The sequence below is a fragment of the Fringilla coelebs genome, assembly GCF_963513975.1.
Source record: "Fringilla coelebs genome assembly, chromosome: 4".
In the NCBI taxonomy this organism is placed as follows: domain Eukaryota; kingdom Metazoa; phylum Chordata; class Aves; order Passeriformes; family Fringillidae; genus Fringilla; species Fringilla coelebs.
Genome location: NC_140032.1, coordinates 28,466,084 through 28,486,142, shown reverse-complemented (window position 1 = coordinate 28,486,142; position 20,059 = coordinate 28,466,084). Strand labels below are relative to the sequence as shown.

The 20,059-nt window shown below is 36.7% G+C and overlaps 1 protein-coding gene across 1 annotated transcript in view; it reads left to right on the top strand.

The window, feature by feature from the left end:
- Positions 1 to 4,083: 4,083 nt before the first annotated feature.
- The window catches only part of LOC311152700 (rho GTPase-activating protein 7-like), a gene marked incomplete at its 3' end in the record, with an annotated part of 45,845 nt that continues 29,869 nt past the window's right edge, over positions 4,084 to 20,059 (top strand). The window contains exon 1 of the mRNA XM_084204004.1: positions 4,084 to 5,341. Coding sequence (XP_084060130.1) covers positions 4,286 to 5,341 — 1,056 coding nt within the window. The 5' untranslated portion in view covers positions 4,084 to 4,285. The remainder of the gene's footprint in view (positions 5,342 to 20,059) is intronic.

Here is a 20,059-nt window from a genome sequence, read left to right as displayed (position 1 = left end):
GGGGCAAGATGTAGGACCAGAGAGCCCTGGCTGTGTGCTCCTGCCCTTGCATTCTTCTGACTGAGATGTTTATGTGTCCTGTCCTAATGCCCAGAAGAGAAGCTGCTCTGACAAATCTGCACAGCCACAGCTCCTGATGCTCAAGGGTCCTCTCTTCCCTTTCCATTCTCCCCCTAGCTCCAAAACTCAGTTCTTCCTGATGCAGCTTTCACAGGTGTCAGTCCTACTACTGGGTTTGTGTAAGGATAGTTCTTGTAAAGTGTCATTTTTACTTGAGGAGGGAAGCAAGAGAAGGTAAAACATATATTGAAAAATGTGTAGCATAGCCAAATCTGAATGGAATTTCATGAGAAAAAAGAAATTCTCTGTCTGTATTTTGAACTCCTGCTGCAAGCAGTTTAATATGAGTTTTTCTGAAAAAAAATTACAGGAATCCTAGTTGAAGGAAAATGTTAGACAGGCTAATTATAAGAGAGCCTAGGAATTCATCATCATTTTCTGCTTTATCATTTGTAAAGTCACTCAGTTCTGTGAGACTAGACACAAAGTTTCCAAAAATAAACTAACCTAAAATTTTGCCCTACTTTTCATTAGTATTATATTTTACAGTGAGATAGGCAGTAAATTATCAGAAAATCCGTCTAAATTAACATCTAGTTTTGTAAACAATGTGAAGCATCATAGAGGGTTCTTGAATGGGCTTCTGCTGCAGTATGATGACCCACTGCTCAGTTTCACTTTCTATAGGTAGACAATTACCTTCATTGGGTCAACATTGCCAAAATTCCCTAATTCAAACCCAGGATCAATATTTCCCAGAAGTTTTATCCTTTGTACTTTTGTTTCAAATTTTTGTTCTTCACAAAGTTCATAGTACTGAGCAATACCAAACAGCGCTGTTGAAAAGTAAAGCAAAATATATGTCTGAATTATAGCAACAGCTGAGTGGAGTATCATATTGATAGATGTTTTGATCAGAAGAAAAGATGCTTTCACTCTGCAAAACATTTCAACAGACTGATAATGGTTCATCTGACAGTCTTAAAATTCTGCAGAAATCAGATGTACATGTTTCTATTTGCTGCATGGCAGGAATAGAAAGTGAGAAAGGGGGATACTTCTTCCCTAGGGCAAAAGTACAAATGGACTTGAAGGGGCATTTCTCAGACAGAAAAAGATGCTGCCTGTCAATAAAAAAAAAAAAAAAATAAAGAGTAGCAATAGCAGAAAAGCAGTGATCAAGGCAGGAACCCTTCCTTCTGCAAAGTGCACTTGGTTCTCTGGCAGAGAATCTCTTCCAGAGGTCTGGAGGAGTGAACCCTCCAAGGCACAGCTTATGTGCTTACATGTGAGTGAAAGGAAACAAGTTGTCCTGAACAAATAGGAAGAAAAGAAAGAAATTTTCTTGTCAGCCCTTAAGTGTCAAGCAACTAGAGCAGGAAAATTATTTCTAAACTGAATTGTTTAACATGGTCTTTGAGGAGTGGAGAGGGAGCAGAAGAAAAGTAAGCTGTCACCAAGCTCTGAGCTCCTTCATGCACCATGGGAATGAGGGGATTTCAGGAACTGCTGGTGAAGCTGCCTGGAGAGGTGACATATGTACTGTAGATTTTCATATTAAGTGCTAACACACATTCATTTATTAGAGAACAATAAAAGTACCCATGTAGTATATTTATTCATCTTGAATTTCTAGCAAAGTATTTTATATTTCTGTTTAATAATTTTTATGCAGTCTATGAGGCAGTCAAAACTAGTGATAATGCAAGTAAAACAGAAAGGTTCTTAAATTAAAATTTGGTTCTTATCCCCCATGAAATATAACTCACCACATCCAAAAAATGAAAAAAACAGTAACAGATCAGTTCTCCCCTTCTGTAAGTCCATGTAGCAGCAGCAAGATTAACACATTCCCATTAACTCACTGACAGCCTGCCTTCTGTGCATTAAACAGGTCGGTGGATGCATGTATGTCTTTAGGAAGGTGCATTTTTTAGCTTTGTACACTTAACTTCTACTATCTTTCTCTATTGTTGTCAGAAATATCTCTATATGGCTGTAGCAACCATGTTTAATTTTCTCTAAAGTAGATGAAGATAGTGTTCTAGAAGGGAAAGAAAGGGAATCTGCAAATGAGTTGCACCTAGATGCAACTCCAAAATATTGCTCATGGAGGACAGTAGAAATTATTGAACCCTTTCTAGTAAACATGCCTCTTTTCAAAGATCAAAACAAAACACTGTAGTGGCTATAAAATTATTTTAATTGAAGAGCTTTAGTGTCCATCAGGAAAAGGTGCAGCAGAAGTTTAAAGTATTTTCACTCTTTATTTTTGACTCTGGTAATTTTGGACCACGCGCGCTTAGAAATTAAGATTAAATCAGAATAAGAATGTGCCATAATTTATACAATAATCTGACTTTAGATTTCAATATTTAGGGTTCATCTCATATTTGATCAGGAAAGAAGAGAGAATTATAAAATTGCATTAACTTTTTACTACTAAAATTTGTCTCTGAAAGCAGATAATTTTTTTGGCCTGGCCCTGTGTGTTATTTTCCATTTTGCACAGCCTCCCACACACTAATGACTTGTGCATGGAATTTCATATACACTATGAATATATGCTCTTTTTAAGCAGAGTCTCCACAGAGGTGGAAAATGTGAATGTGAAATGAAGCTTGCCATTCCTAAAAGAAGGTTAAAGATCTAGGACTGTGTACAAGCCTATCCTGAAAGTCAGTTCGTCAAGGCATAATTTATGGAGGTTCAGTTGCCCAGGCATAATTTTGCATTTCTTTCAAGATAAATACTTCTATACTTTCAGGCATGTGATTTGTCAAGGCAGCTTTGTGGCCTGGTGGGCAATCAGAATTTGCCTTAGTGGACTGAAATGACCCAGAACAAACTCACTACTTAATCTTCTTTATTGCTGAAATCAATAACCAGATCCATGCTAAGTGCTGACAGTTCTTGTGTAGGGAGTGAAAAGTAGAAGTGTCTGCTCCTTGAACTTCTAACATTTTATGAGCCAGAAGTTTTGTTTTCTTCTTTGACAATGAACTTGTTAATTGTACTTTATAATTCATGAATTAATATGAGATATTTTCTTTTTGCTAACATACACACACAATGACACAAGATTAATGTATTATCTCAAATGCCATCACACAGAATGCCTAATGCAGCAATCAGTGAAAATTCCCCACATAGAAACCCAAGCAGGGACAGGGGCCTCTGGCAGAGCCAGGCAGTCCAGGTGAGCAGCAAAGCTACAGCCAACCACAGTGGCTCAAAGTCTTCCCTTCTGGAGAGCCCTGCTCCAAATAACAGTTTTCTCCATGCCTTACACTGGAAGATCATGAATATATTCAGCAAGGGGGGTGTGTGGCAGGGTTCAGGTTATATAATGCATGTGAATGAGGAAATACACCAAAAACTTAAAGTGGTTTTCCAAATGTTGTATTTTACAGAGTAGGACTACATGACCTTTAAAGGCCCCTTCAAACCCAAGCTTATCTATGATTCTATGATTTTTTCTTTTTATTACTACACAACAATTGAGATTTACTCTGCAGTTTCATGTAACACTTGTAATTACAACTTGGCCTGCAGAGAATGAATAATACCAATAAAAATAAGAGCCACTGAATGGGCCAAAGAGACTCAGAAGATAAGTAGTTTATACATTTGGTAAATTTGGAAAAACCCTCAATTGTTCTCTACCTCTTTGGTAAACAGCCAGAATTCTGCACTCCACAGGTATCTGTGGATGAGGGAGAAATACAGTTACAAAGCAACTATGAGTTATAATGTCATATATACCCATTGAAATTATTATCTTATGAGAGACACAGATAAGAGGAACTTGTTGCAAAATTTTGGCTCTGGAGCTACTTGCTTGTCCATGTGCCTGTTTATAGCATTTTTGTTTACTAGATATTGGAAAGTAATCAGAAAAAAACGTTGTCCTGAATTATGAGTGCCATCAAGTTTTGTATGAAAAGTATTAAAACTTTAAACAAAACAGTCTTTTAAATTCCTGTCCTTCTGGTCCCACAGTCTTATCTTGTTTTACACTTTTGTTTAAACTGTTCCTTCCCTTTCTTTCTTTTTTTTTTTTTTTTAATTTGGAGTTGATTCAATAACACAGTCTTTTTTTATTTCTTGCAGATGTTAAAATGATGAAACCTTCTGTCCCTGAGGAGCAGTGCACAGCAGCCATGACATCTCCTCTGGTCCTCTGTGGAAGGTACATTGCAGTCTGCTGCTGAACTGTTATGACATGTCTCTAGCAATCAGAAAGAAAAGCTGGGAAGAGCATGTGACCCAGTGGATGGGCTTGGCTTTGGAGCCTGTGGAGTATAATACAGCATGTCGTCACGGACTTGTAGCTGATAACTTGCAGACAAGTATGGAAAAAGATGAGGTTTTGAGCATGGACCGGAAAGAAAAATGTGCTTCATTTCCAGAGTGCTGCTATAGCGGAGAGGTGACTGGCTTCCCTGAAAAGCAGCTGGGAAATGTGTCAAAGGAGGTGGATGAAAATGATAACCACGAGAACGAGGAACATTTTCTGGAGGCGAGCACAGAAACTCTAGTCCATGTGTCTGATGACAATGATGACAATTCTGCACTCAGCCTGGATAGTGTTAATTACCACATCACTGCTGTAGGAAGTGAACCCAAAGATGAAGGGCACAGCTTAAATGGAGCAGGCTCCTTAACACAGATGGTACCAATAACAGAGGGTAACAAGGCAGCTGAATCATCTGGAATCAGTGGAGATATAACTGAGGAACCTGGCTGTGACACAGTTCCTAAAGAGGAGAGGAAAGAAGAAGATGTTTGTGGCAGTATTGGCCAAAGCCTGGAGCTTTGTAATTATGAAGCCTTAAATGAAGTAGTAGATGTAGAGAAGGAAAATTGTATCAATTCTCCAAATGTGAAAGAAGTTATTATGTCTGGGAAGCAGCTGCTTCATACTGCTGTAATTGCACAACAGCGCCGGAAATCTGATGCTTTCAAAGACGGGCTTGGAAAGTCTGAGTGCAATGTGGTAGAGAGTGGGGTTTCTTCTGAATCACACACCAGCAGTGATGGACAGCTCTGCTCAGCAGTGCAGCCCGGCAACGGCCTTATGCAATCTCCTCCTTGCTCTTGCATCCCGGCAGTGGAAAATGGTCTGGATAAAAGTGGTTTCACAGAACCTCAAGTGGCCCCTGAAAACAAATGCCTTTCAAATGTCAGTTCAGCAGAAGACATTCCGTGTTTACATGTAAGGGATCATTTGGCCACACACGAATATTCAGACAATCAAGTGAAACTGCGCAAAAGAAAGGTAGGGTGCTTCTAGACCGCAGAGTGCTTCTCAAATATTTTCCCCCAGGTTCTGATGATGGTGGTACTGTGCCTAATTAACTGGAGAGAAAAAGTGATTCATTAATTTATCGGGTTCAAACAGTTTCAGGACAAATATGTCTATACAAGACCTAAATTTTAGGAGCTTTTTTTAAGGTCTGAAAATGGCTGCACTATGAATTTGGATGGTACCTTATATTCACTTTATATATATAATTTTATATATTTAATATATGCTGCTCAAGGATAAATATGCCTTCTTTTTTTTTATTTTCTGCTTCTATCATTATTTGATTCATCTTAGAAAAACTTATTGTGTCCAGGGGTTTAGAAGCCTTATTGAAAAAGACAGTACAAGGGAAAAGTGCAAGATTTTAGAAGAGAAAAAAAGGAGTGGAAATATTTTGCAGTAGTTCTTTGGTCTTTAGCTCAGCCCCACGAGCATATGTTCTTGCAAAAACAAGTACTGCTGACTCTGAAAGAATATTTTGTAATTTTAAAGCAACCAGAGGGTTTCACTGTCTTCACCGAGTAAGGAAGGGTATCATTACAAAATTTTAATGGAGAGATTCCTTGGCAATAAAACTCCCATTGGCTTCAATGGAAGGAGATGTGCTGATTGTAGCACTATGGAATTTATCTTAAAGTCTGGCTTTCCCAGTTATGCTGCTTATTCTAGCTAATAACCAATTTGTAATTGTTTACTTCTCTCTGCCTTTTTTTATTTGACATCATCCAGCTTCTTTTGTCTGGTTTTTTGGGGTTTTTTTTACATCTGGTTTCTTTTAATTGTGTGGGTTTCATCTGTCAGCTGCAGTGCCTCAGTAGCTGTTTCACTGAAGCACATATTCACAGATCTGAAGTACTCTGTGCCCACACAGCATCCTGAGCTGCTTCCTTGTCTAGATCCTTCCTTGTTGCTTCCTTGTCTAGATCCTTTGGTAGCAGTAACATTAGGTTAACATGGTGAGAAGATGTAAGCAAGTTTTGCCAAAGGTTTCAGAAGCCCTCCAAGCCAGTCTTCTTTTGGTAGTTTATGCAATCACAGTTAATGCAGTAGCTGTTCAAATATCTCACAGTAAGATAATATCTCAGAGTTACAAACAAGAAACAAAAATATGACTACCAGTACCAGAAATACTCATGAAAATGGTTCAAGTTTAAAAAAATGAAAATTAACTAAATTGACATTGTAGTTGAGAACTAACTGACTATTATAATTTTTCAGCTGCTTTACTTTGGCATCAAATTTTCTTTTTAAGTATAGCTGTTGATATTCATGTGTACATTTCATATCTTTAAGATGAAACATGCTATAATTTTTAATAGCTCTGATTTGATGCTAATTTCCATGTATCCCCTTGGATCTTGTTTTGAGGTCACAAACTCATCTTTTAAATGTACACTAGTGAGAATAATATAAAAGAATGTATGTATGATTTGGGTTTGTGCCATTAAATATTTTAAAGGACAAATTGTAAATGTTCCACAGAGACAATAGTGAGAAAAACTAAGGAAAGAGATAAGCATAAAAAGAAGCAAAACAAAGAGTTTCTTCAAAGAAGTTTGAGCTGCAACAACTGCAAAATTGTGTGTAATGTAAAAGGGGATGGAGTCTGTAAATCTCAAGGAGTTCTCATTCTATTTTGGTTAAAAAAATCTTTGCCAACTACTGTAACATGAATGGCAAAAGGGAAAATATATGATCTGCTATTGTTTGTGGTATTATTTATCTCTAAGTTCACAGGACACTTCTACAAGCAACATTCCTTCATAAGGGATTTTCTCACTTATATCTAACCATGCACTATTTTACAAAAGCCTGTCTGTGTTGGTAATGGTGTGCAACGAAAAATGTGCCTATGTTTACAAACTTCCCCTGAAAGCCACTTTTGTAATTTTAAGAAAACATTAGAAAAACTGCAGACTTGAAACTGAATCCATCCATAAAAGCCAAGTATTTGCTTTGCAGTGACAGGAAGACTTAAGGGATTGGGAATGGTATATAAAACCTTTTCTCTCAAGGTCAGCAGTTCAAGCAGTGCAGTTAAGGTCTAAAACACACCACTGTCTGATTAATGCTCAGTGTCAATTATAGTTGCACACAATCATGTGCCCATGAAGGTCAGAATATGGGAAAAGGCACATGGAAATGAATTGCTAAAGGTATTTGGGCACCCAAATCTTCAATGTAGCACCTTGGGTGATCATAGAAAAGTGCTGATCTTCAGGCATCTTCATGACAGTTAAAACTTAGGACCTTTGAGTAGACTCCTGCTCTTGCTGGTACTAAATTCTTTTTCAAATCTGTTCCTCGTTAACATATTTTAAACTGTTTTTAATTGTGGCAATAGAGCATGACCTTCCCTCTTATCTTTTGATCAGCTGTCTTCAAACCAGAGCTGAGGTGAGAGACAGTGTGGAGCTGATATGCTTGCTCTGCAGACAGATACAGGTCCAAGGGCTTAAGGGCTTAAAGTACAGCATCTTTGACCAGCACTAACTCCATGGCAGTAAATTGCTTTAGTCATGATGGATGTACTGACACTGAAGATGCTTTTTGCAAACACGTCCAGCTGTTGCAGCATTCTTTGCTCCCTCAAGTCAACAGGGTTCAAATGTTCAAAGCGCAGCACCCTCTTTGCCTTCGCTTTCTCAGAAAGACTTCCTAAGGCTCGGAAATAGGAAGGACCTGAATTTAATTGTGAGAAGTTAATGATATTAGGTCTAATTGAAAGAAACAAAATAATCAAGCTTTCCTGCTGTTTCTGGTTTGATAATCAATTCAGTTCATCCACAATATGAAATTTATCGTTACTAATGGTTCCAAGTAGCAGAAACATAAACGGATTAACTGTATGTGGATAAACCAGCTAGACACTCCTGTATGCTTTCCTGGGTTAAATAAATTTAGATTTTAAAACAGTTACTTTAAAGAATTGTACATCAAATAATATTTGGAACTAAAGAGCAAACTGTAGTGCTTGGGGTATCAAAACAGCTCACACGCATTTTCATATGTAAAAAGCAACAGAGCTTTTAGCAAACAGTTTTATACAAAACTAGAAGAGCACTGACTATTAAGAGAATACCCACAAAAGGAGACTATTTAAATATTATACACTGATTTGTAAATGTAAGAAAATGGCCATTATCTCATACAGAATCTGTCAAATTTTTTGCAAGTGCTCCATTTTATGTTTTCTCCAAGCTGCTCATCTCATCAAGCTTAGGCAAAGACAGGAAAATTCCTGCTGGGACATATTGAGAAGGTTCACAAATGCAGCAGACCTCTAAAAAATTAATTTCAGCTCTTTTTCAACACAAAAAAGAACTACTTCATTCAGCATCAGTATAAAAAGGTGTGTTGAGGCATGTAGTTTCCCAGTAAGTTCTCCCCACTCACTTCCCAAGCACAATTACAGCTGTGCTGTTGCAGCCAGTGATAATCAGCAATTTTGTAAATGCAATTTTTAAAATAAGGCTCAGACAGCTCTTTTAAATGATGGACAAGTAAAAGAGTAGAAAATCAATATCGTAAAGTCTGGCTCTAAATAGTTTGAATAAAAATCCATGAAGTTTCAAAAAATGTTAACAAACTCCACTTATGAAACAAGTCTTGGCTTGTTCTGTATATTTCATTGTTCTTCCACAATCCCCTCCTCTAAAATTTTATTTCTGAAGATCATTCAACATACATAGGAAGAAAACAGCTACAGAAACAACTGTGACTGTTCATTTCTCTCCTGTAGGACAATGTAGTTCCTCACAGCGATCTGCTTAGAAGCTTTCCAGTTTCAAGTAGATAACGTAATCTCAAAGTCATTCTTGCAAGGCCAGAGAATAGAAGAGTCAGGGCTATTCCTAATGCTCATTATAATTGCTGCTACTTTAATCCAGTTTTCTAGATCAAATACTGTGTGATTTGCAAGGGATGCTTAAGGACACAACCAATGTCAGCATAACGATGGCTGCCAGTGTCAATAGGAGGAAAATTAATTAAAGAGTAGGATTAACAGGGGACTGGCAGAAATGTCAGAAGAGACCTGGGTAGAAGGTTACCTGGAATGATGCATGTCTTTGGAACAGTGCCTTTTACCCACAGGAAAGCTGTGAGTTTTTAAAACATGGTTTTACATTTCCTGTTCTGTTGCAATAAATTTTATTTCTTTATTTCAACAATTATACTAATGTGAGAAAGCAAAAAATTACTTACTTGAATTCAGATTTTTCGATCCATATTTGTCTCTTGATTATTAAGCAAGTCCATGAGATGTGAAGGCTGACTCTTCCATTACAATCAGAATTACATTTTGTTTCACAATGCTAAGACTGTGATTTTGGAAGTTAGGCTCTCCCAGGAGCTTCTATTTGTATCATCATAAACTCAATTCACAGGAAACTTAGGGAGCTTTGCTCGCTGGCTCATACTAAGGTACATGAGAGAGGCAGTAGGAAAGCTTCACAAAAAAACCTGTTTTACTGAAATTGTTTCTTTGCAACTCTTTCTGTGCCATCTATTCTCCTTGCATGATCCTTTTTATCTGAGCACTTAAAAGTAATATGATCTTCTTGTGAGCAGTAATATCAAACATTGTAGGTATTTTTCTTATTTTATTGCTGTTTGTATGCCAGAGTTTCCAGCCCAATCACCAGTATGTCTCTCCAAAGTCCTAATCTCCCTTTACCTCAATTCTGACTTTTTTGAATGGTGATAATTTAATCATTCGAGTTTTGCATATTTTTTTTAGTTTTAAAGATTCTTACACTCGTTTTTTTATTTCTGTTTTATAGAAGGTGGTTTCATAGGGACCCAGCCTGTACTATTGCTACATAAGCAGTAGGATGTAGGCTTGTTAGGGCTGTACAGCAACAATAACTCAGATCAACATAGAAAAAAAAAGCATAGAAGATAAAAGCAAGAAAAAAAACCCAATTGAAATGTGCAGAAAATATTAATTAAAAATGGAAATATGCATTTTGTTGTATTCTGATTTTGCAACTGGGAATTAAATTTACCTATTTCTGAGATGCAGTCTGCAAACGTGCGTCAGTCAGAGTAAGATGACAGTTTTAAAAGTTGGTGGTTTTCAGAGTCAATTATCTTTAATTATTCCTTTGCAAAATATGATAAACAGATGCAGTCACTTCTCACAGTTTGTTTTCCCATTGAGTATTTTTAAAGATAGTCATCTTGCAAATATTCTAGTGGAGGAATCCAACAACCAGGGAAGAAAACTATCCTCTAAAATCGTAATGATCATTAGAAATTCTGAAAGTGTGGACAGTCATGAATGTTATCTGGATGGTTGTCAGAAGACCAAGGTTTCTGCGCTTCATTATGGTCATGGAAGAACAACTCCCAGCTGCTTAGATCTAGACACTGAAAAAGAATTAATGGATGTCAGTGGAACTAATGTGTTCTTAGAGCGGGCTTAAGCACCTTGCTGACCTTGGGTGTCATAATACTTTGTAACTTTAGAGACAACAGAAGCTAGTTACTATAGAGGTAATATAATAGTAAAATTCCCTTCAAATCATATGGTTCTCCAACTATATTTCCTGTACAATTCAGACCTGCACTTATGCCAGAGTAGCTTCATTTTCATATACAGAGATAGATAATATAATCTTGGCATCGAGGACATTATTTTTCTTAGTTTTGTAAAGGACAATGGCAAGTACAAATATTGGAAATGTAATTATCTCTATTAAAAGATGTTCTTTCAAACGCCAGAAATCTATTTTATCAGGTGCAGAATTTGGACTTTTTTTTTTTTTCCATTTCTTCATCTCCTAAAATTTTCAAACTTTATATAGGTTCTTTTAAAGATTCTCAAACTTTCTCAGGGTTTTAGAGAAGAGCATGGATCTGTTTATCCAAATTCATGATGTGAATGTGAGCACCATTCAAAAATTGGTGAGAGTTCTTAAGCCACAACAGTTTTTTGAAAGGTTAACTCCTACCCACAGCTCAGAGCTGCAGTCTGTAGTATTAGTACAGTGGGCAATTATTACTGAAATCCACAGTTGCTTCACCACAAGGAATTTGCTGCATTTGCACATTGCTATTAAACGGTCATGGTTTTGAAGGCATTGGGAAGAATCTGGCAAGAGATGCAAGTGAAGCAAAACAAATAGTAGGATTTCTTTAAAAAAAAAAAAGGAAACCTTCTTGGCTGTCATGAATATTTGTTTCTCTTTTCTGCAGTGAAAATTTGCTTTCTAAATTTACCATTCAATAATGAAAATGTGGTTCAAAAATTTAAATGGACTGAGACAGTTGGATTTACATTTTTTTAAATTATATGTATTTTCTATGGTAATTAGTAGAAAGTGGTCATAAAGCACTCCTATTATTGTGGTAACATGACCAAGAATTTTCTCTATTACTTTCACAAAAGTATGTATCATAAATATTATCTCCATCTGGGAAGCTAAAGAATGCTTTCCAACAGACTTCCTTTATGTTTGGACTGAAGTAAGATGTATTTCAAACAATGTGAAAAGTATTTAAAACAAGTTCAGAACAGGATGGGATGATTGCCAGGCCAATACAGTATAACCTTTATGCAAATTTTACTTTGGCACATTTTTGTGACAGTGTTCAGCAATAAATTTTCAAGGCAATGTTGTCTAGACTGCAAACCAAGAGACTGTTGCACATCAAATTATGCTTGGAGCTGAGCTACCTAAAATGGTAATGAAAGTATTTGTATTTATAAGCAGTTTGTAGTCACACACTACTGCTTCACCAAAATCATCTCCATGCTTCTAGGGACCAGTCTAGAGAGCTTTAGTTTCATGCAGTGTGTACTCAGAGATTTCTAGTTTTGGCAAGTTCTGCAGTACTGACTGGAAGAAAACTTCTAAAACATTTTTTGTTTTGTTTTTTAAATGAATCTTTAAAAATTCCTTACTGGCCAATTATTTACTGTCTGCACTCTACAAATAGCCAGTGGTAGGTCATGTTAAATGGGCCAATGACCACTTACTAAAATGACACCAGATTTTTAATTAACATCAAAATTTTGAGAGAAGTGAATGAATAGCAAATAAAATCTTTGATAAATGGGAAGTGGAGTTAAGACAGACAAAACATCCTGGATTACATGGCATCACTGTCCACAACACACTTTTTTCATGGTTAAATAAAAAAACTTTTAGGAAAGGAATTTGCTTCCTAGAGCTGTTTGTCTCACACTTTCACAAGCATAATGCTCACTTTGAATTAACCTTCAAGTGAAAACAGAGATCTGAGGTGCACTGAAATACAGCTTCCATCCAAAAACAGTACTTAACAGCAGTAATCAGAAAAGACAGTACTAGAGCACTGGTGCCTATATTAAAGAGCCTTTGATGCCACAGCAGTGGCAGAACAGCTTTTTTAAGCACAACTGTTTACTACGGATGTGACCTGTGCTAACAGTAAAAGGTTTTTTGTGTTGCTGGAGACAGAAGACAGAGAAGAACAGCCTACCCTGGCCAGCTCTGGGAGCTGAGGCTCTACAGCAATGTAGTCTTTGCCACTGCTATCAAAGAGGTACTTGACCATGGAAATTTGGTCGTGGGTTAGTCCACAGGCATCCAACCAATTCCTATGCCACAGTTAAAAGTGAACAAAGAGAACCTCTCTTGTGAGCTGAACTTCAGCAAGGTGGAAGCCATCTGCAAAACTTATCTTGGGATTTTTTTCTTGGTATTTTATTTAGGTTGGGGTTTTTTGTTGCTTTGGTTTGTTTGTTTGGGGTTTTTTAGAGCTTGTTGGTGTTTTGGTTTTTTTTGCTTCCATTAACCATTATGGTTAATGGTACCCATGACTGAAACACCTAAAATGTGTTGCTCATGCTTATTTCCTTTTATTCCTCTCCCTCAAAGGTGGCATAAGAGGTTTGTAAAGGCAAGGAGGCTTATGCCACAGAAAATATGCACAGTGTATTGAATATGGCTTTACAAAATGAAACAATACTGCTTCTGCTGCCAAAAGCTGTTCCAAGCTCCAGTGGATATGGCCAAAAATGGTTATGAATTCAAATTTAGAGGGATATTCTTCCTCCTTTGAAAAAAATCTAGGCAGCAATACATGTGTGAGCATCTGTGTGTGCTGAGGTAAATATATGGCAAATGTATATCAGATCCTCGCTGCTTTTCATAACAGTCACACTGATGTGTGACTTTTACAGCAGTGGACACAAGAACTTGGTTTATGCACATGATGCTAATGAGAAATTGGCTCACTGTAACATGAGGATGTCCTTCACTACTCCAGCAATAACTGCCACATCTGAAGTTTCACACTGTCTTTGCACTCTCACCTTAGGTAAGGCTTAGAAGAGCAAACACAATATGTATTTATGTTAAACAGAAGTCTATTTATCCTTTTCTGTATGTGGCCTCCTCCTCCTTATTTTTTTCACACAACACATCAAATTAAACAAATGCTTCTATTTGAATATCCTGCATATTTTAATGTTGTATTATCTCATCTACCCAACAGAAAAGGTCTTTAAGGAGCTGATTATATTCTTGCACTATGTGTTTTAATCTCTTGGATATTATCCTCAAGCTTCCTAAAGAAAAGATGGTTTGCATGCACTACTAATCATTGATATGTGATTCATGGCTGTTTGATATGAAGGCATGAAAAAATTCAACAGTGCTAGAGCTCATGGCTTGTGTTGCATGTAATTTTAACTTCAAAATATTTTAAAAGCTGACACATTTATTACACTGAAAATGAAAAAGCACAGCCAGAAGCCAAACTTTGGTAATCTAAATCAAACTAGTTTCCTACACCCAGATTCCCCGAAAAACACTTTTCTTCTGATACATGCCAAATTTTACTTATCTCACACAGATTTACTAGTGATTCTATGTGCATGTTACACCTCAATACATCTACTGAATTTGTTCCAGCATCTTTACAAATGCTCTACCTCTTGGTAGATGATGACAAGATGATCAAGTGGTAAATGAATACTATACTGTTTTGCCTTTTTATAGGAAGCAAAATTGCCAGAGAATAAATAAGAGAAGAGAGAGTCTCTCCAGACCTGTCTCTTTCCACTGTCTTAGAGGTGGGATAAGACTCAAAAATAAAGATGTGAAAAACAATTGATTTTCTATGTAAAGTGAGAATTCAGCTCTTAATTACACAAAGCCTTCTCAGCTTATGAAAATAACTCCCAGTGGACTACTCTGTTCCCAGGTCTTTTTCAATATTACTAGTATCAAAGATAATTTGGGAAGAAGTTCTTCTATACTAATACCTTCTATATTAATACCTTGTAGTACCTTGATTAATATTCTTGTGCATAAATCTTCTTCAGGACCCATAATTTATCACATTTCGCAAACATTTTACTAAGCTTTTAGAAATGTCATGTTTTAATTTTTTCTGCGGCTTCTTTTGCAAGATATGTTTTAAATCGATGGATTGTGCTTTTGCAGACTGAAGCCCAGGAACAGTTATGGCAATGGGGAAACCAGCTTAATCAGATTCAGAAGAAATACATATATTCCTGGGAATAGTAACAGTAGCCTTAGATTAGAATGCCCATAATTTTTTTCCTCTAGTTCATCCATACTCTCTGTCAGACACAAAAAAAAATTCTTTTTCATCCAGAATCTTCTAATCAGGGTCTTAAGAGCATTGATTCTTCCCTCTGCTCTTGCCTTTTCACAAATGCTTTGTTGTTTGGGGTTTTTTCCCTACTTTACGTACAAACCTCAGTGAAATATTGAGAATTTTAGCCATTTCGAGCTTACGTGCATATAAGGGAAAGATTACTTGATGACATGAAAATAATGTGTATTTTTTTCCTTGCAAGTGTCATCGTTTCACAGGGCTTGATTTCAGGGGAGCAGCCAAGCAGAGCTCTGTAGTCACATGCAGAGATTAGGAAGGGAATATGAAGCTGTTGGCAAAATGGGTGAGTGACTTCCAGGACTCTGCTCCACTTTGGTGTGAGGGAGAGTGATCCCAAACACTCTCAAATGTTAGTTCTGCAGTAGTAATAGTGGTTCCTAGACCTCTTGTCCAGCATTCATTCAGTTGCCTAAAATGTATACTCAGTCCTAAATATTAGATGTTTTTTCACAGCTTCTTTAGTGGGTGGAGTCTGCAGTGACTTTGTCCCTGTTTCTGCTCTCTCTCAGTCCTTTCCATTACGCCCAGTTCATGGAGGACAAACTCTCCTGTGTCAACAGCATTGCCTCATGAAGCACAATAATGACAGCTTAAATGTCAGCCCTGTTAGTCACCGAGGATTGTCTTAGGGTTTAGATGGAAATTTCTTACTTTTCAGCCACTCTGTTCAGAGGGAATGTTTACCAGCAGCAACATATAATTGTGGAGCTTTGATCTTTGCTTTGAAATGTCTTTTTGAGTGTAAAGAAAATTCATCTATGCTGAGAACAACATTAGAAGCTATTTCTGGACTTAGACCAGGATTCTGAAGGTGAAAGGACATTTCTCCAGCTCTCTCAACAAGTCCTTGGGAAAGTTAAAAATAAGTCTTGCTGAAAAAAAAATTGGCACTTGTTATTTGAGAAAATTTCTTTATTCCAGGAACTGCCTCATGTAGCAGAAATTTATTTACCATCTGTGTAGACTTGAAAAATTTTCCATCTACCAGATACACAACTGAAATAGCAACAGATTTTCCGTCCCAATGGTTTCCACCAGCCTCCGTTTTAAGGGAGTGTTGTAAAAACTTATGAAATTTTTGTGCTCTCGGAAGAGGGGTAGCTCTAGCTCACTTAATAGACCATCTGTGAGACTCTGAGCTCTGAGTGTGACCTCTAATAATGTCACCTCACTGTTGCTAAAGCATGTCACTTGGGGGACACGTCCTCATAGACCTAATAACTGAAAATTTATTAGTTTTTTAAATTATAGTTCCATTATTAAATAATATTACAGTACTGACTTTAAAAAAAATAGTCACTTGAGAAATTTATTTACTTTGAGTACAGATGTACTTCCTTAATTTCACAGCTCTGCAACTGCAGAGGGAGAAAAAAAAGTTAGAAAATAATAAAAGTTGCCACCACCAAAAATATCCCCACTGATCCTTGAAGTAATTCTAGTCCTTTAAAATATGAAGCAAGCTGTCTGTAAATCTGAATATCACTTCTGAGTATTCATATGAATACACCAGCTGGGAACCAATGCAAACACTGGAGACAGAAAAAGAGAAAAGAGTTCAGGAACAGATGTCAGAGTACACAAGCTTAACTTCTCTTTGTTGCTTCTGCATTGATTTCTTTCTTTCATGTGTTTGGTGGATACATTTTGCTTTTGTTTTTAATGCACATCAAGAATCCTCAAGAACTATGGGAGCTGATTCTTAGTTGATGCTTAGATGGATTTTTTTTCCCATCTACTAAAATAATATTTGTGTGATTAGAAACCTTGGTGTTCAAGGCAATTGTCGAAAGTTTCCTCTCAATTCAGAGGCCTGATTTGCTGAAAAAATAAAAATCCCTATCTACCATTTTTATTATAATTGAGGGGCTTTTCTGCCTTATCTATTTTTACCTTTTTTACCTGCCACTCTGTTGAGAGTGTTTGACTAAAGTTGCTTAATCCTAAATAGGCCTATCAAAGATGCTTTTGCTTTCATCATTCTGAGTCTCTGAACTGGCAAAATTTTACAATATAGAGCGGGGGTTTTTTTTCACTAGGATTCTTACCAAATCCTTTAATCTGTTAATTCAAATCTGTATCTTAAATTTATTTTGTCTAATTCAATCTTTTTTGGATATCTGTATAACTTTTCTATTTGACTGCATGTGATAAGGGAAGACACTGTTGTTTCATCAAAATTGTGTAATTGTGAAAATGAACGGGTCTAAGTTTTTAGCCGTTCTATATTCTTTCCTGCTGCTGCTAAACTTCCTTCCCAAAAAGAGGGAATTACTACTTGTATTATCAGCATTCAACTGAAAATTATTCAACAACCTGAACTTTAAGATGTGAGTTGCAGTTCTCAGGGTTTTAGTTAGGTTTGTGCTGGTGGGTTAAGGTACATATGCACTGTCATGTTTTAGTTTGGGCCAGGAGCATTCTTTTGCAGGGACTTTGCTGAGTGACATGATATAAATCATGAGAGATGAATGTTATCAGATGGTGACATTAAGTGCACGCTCTCTGATTTGATAGCTGCAGGGCAGATTTTATAGTTCTAATGCACTGACTCACAAAGGAAAAATGTATTTTGGAATTATCAATCGTCATTGAAAATTTTTCAGATATTAGGGAAAAAAAATGTACACTGGAGTACAGCAGATTCATATCTGCAGAGTGCAAGTATGAACTATGAGACACAGTCATAGGATTTTTCATTCCTATCACTTACAATGTGAAAATGTCTCTCTCCTCCACACCAAACAAGCTGGTTGCAAGATACATAATTGTTATGACTTTAAGAACAATGACTACAAAAAAAATCTTCTGAAAACAGATTTCTAAAATAGATCAGTACATCACAGTTTCCTTTTAGGTGAATTTGATAACTATTCCTTGCTAGAAGAATATAGATTTCTATCTACAGAATAGAGATTTAGCCCCCAAACAAACTAATCAGTCTCTTGAGATTTTTATATGTTTTGTTTTATTTGTCTGAAATATATCAGATGCAATGTAACTTTGTCCTGTACTTGTGCTTTCTAGTTCTCTCACTAATTCCCAGTAGTCTTGTGGTAATGTGTTCATTCTGTTGGCCAGCTGTTCAGCTCTCCATGAATGCATCCTCCTGATGTGCATTTCCCATCATTTTACAAGTCAATGTCCTTTTCCACTTCAGTATAAAACTTTTTTGAAAGCAAAACTGTCTACCATTGGGAATGTAGACAGGGAATCTAATGTAAACATAAACTCGTGAGGAGTGAAGAAATATGTATTACACAGTATAAGCACTAAAGCGCTTTTAATATGTGTTTGAAATAGAAGTAGCGAGAAGACTGGGTTTTTTTACTAGGGTTTGTGTTGTTTGGGTTTTGTTGGGGTTTTTTTAGGTGGGGGTTTTTGTTTGTGGTTTTGGTGGGGTTTTTTTTGTCTCTTACAAAATTACCTTTATTTTGCTCTTACTGCCTGTAGTAGAAAGGAACTCTGGTTCCTTTCTCTAGGCCCTTGGTAGTAGGACCCAACAGTAATGCAAATAACCCCACCCCCATTGCCATTGATATTAACTTTAGTCTTTGGTAAGGACAGAGTTGTGAGCATCAAAGGTAAAGTTTGTCTGTACAGGGGGAATAGAAAGTGTACAAGACTAAAACAGAATGAAGGGATTTCTTCCTTCTTGGAATGTGGTCTTCACCAAAAATGGCTTGTGGGATTATTAAAGACCAAGTTTTAAGACAGCTGAAAATAGGGATGATGTTCTCCCTGGTACTGTCGCTAATTCTTCAAGACAAAAGAGAAATTTAGCAGCTAGAAATTGCTGTACTTTCTGGTCATCCCAAGGCAGTTGGGGGCGGGTTGTGTGGAGCTGTGCAAATCAAATATGCCAAGGAAATATTTGTGCAACAATGTATTTTTTGAATCTGTATTTATTTGCTGTGGGGAGGCCTAACATTTCATTCATTGGTAAACAGCTCTTGGACTCAATTTGAAATTTAATTCTATACAGACAGGGAAAAAACTGTTGTGTGTAGGACTCTGTAATAGTATAGTGTAGTTTTGAGAGGGTATTTTGAATTTGGGCCATTTGTCTAATTTTAATTGCTCCTTCTTATTTAACATCAGCTGAGATTTACACCCAGACCACATTGGCAGCAGGCAGAGAAAGTGTGGAGTGTGACTTAACTCAGTAATGCATGAGGAGGCTCTGTGTCAAGAGGAATCTATGGCATCTACTTGATAACATTGTTGTTCATTCTCTGCTTGAGTAATTCCCATTACTCCATGACAAAAAGCAAGATTTGTCTTTCCTACCATGACCAAAGCATAATACTTGGCCTTTCTCTGAGGGTCCCCATGTTGTATGCACACGTATTATGTGGCAGTGGTTTTTTGATCATTTTTGGCAGTATGTGCAACAGTTGTTCTGTGATTTTATCGCTTCACATGTTCTGTAGGGAACGAGGATAAGTAGTCATTTGTTCTATTTTTTTCTGTTCTATATAAATGATATCCATCTGTGTATTGTTTGTGTTTTAAAAGGCAGCAAATAATCTTTTTAGAAGCTTTTTGTTAAAAACAGAGTAGAATAAATTTCACATAATCTCCGGTAAACATCCTGAATTGTTTTGATTTGTTGCTTAGGGAATATAGGGAAATTTAGCAGTCTGGGAGAAGAGTTCCTGATAACAATATGAGTACAAGTATGAATAAATAGAACAAGAGGAATTATGTATTCTCAGTCAAAGGCAGAGCTGGTGTTCCTCGAATTCGAGTATTCAATAGGCTTTAAGAACATAGCATTCACACAAAACAATTATTTTATTATTATGCATATTTAAGTCGTCAGTAGAATAATATTAAATATGTAACATAAAAGGAATATCTCAGTTGAAATAATATAATGTACACAAACTATCACAAAGACAGTAGAAAGAGAGTTTGGATGTGTTCTGGAGATTTTTTTTTCCCAAGTTTCAGCCTATTGACTGGCCTTTTGTAGCCAGAAACTTAGGTTCTGAACCTGGGTCAGGGTAATTGCAAGCACAAATTTAGAGGATGGATTGAGACCAG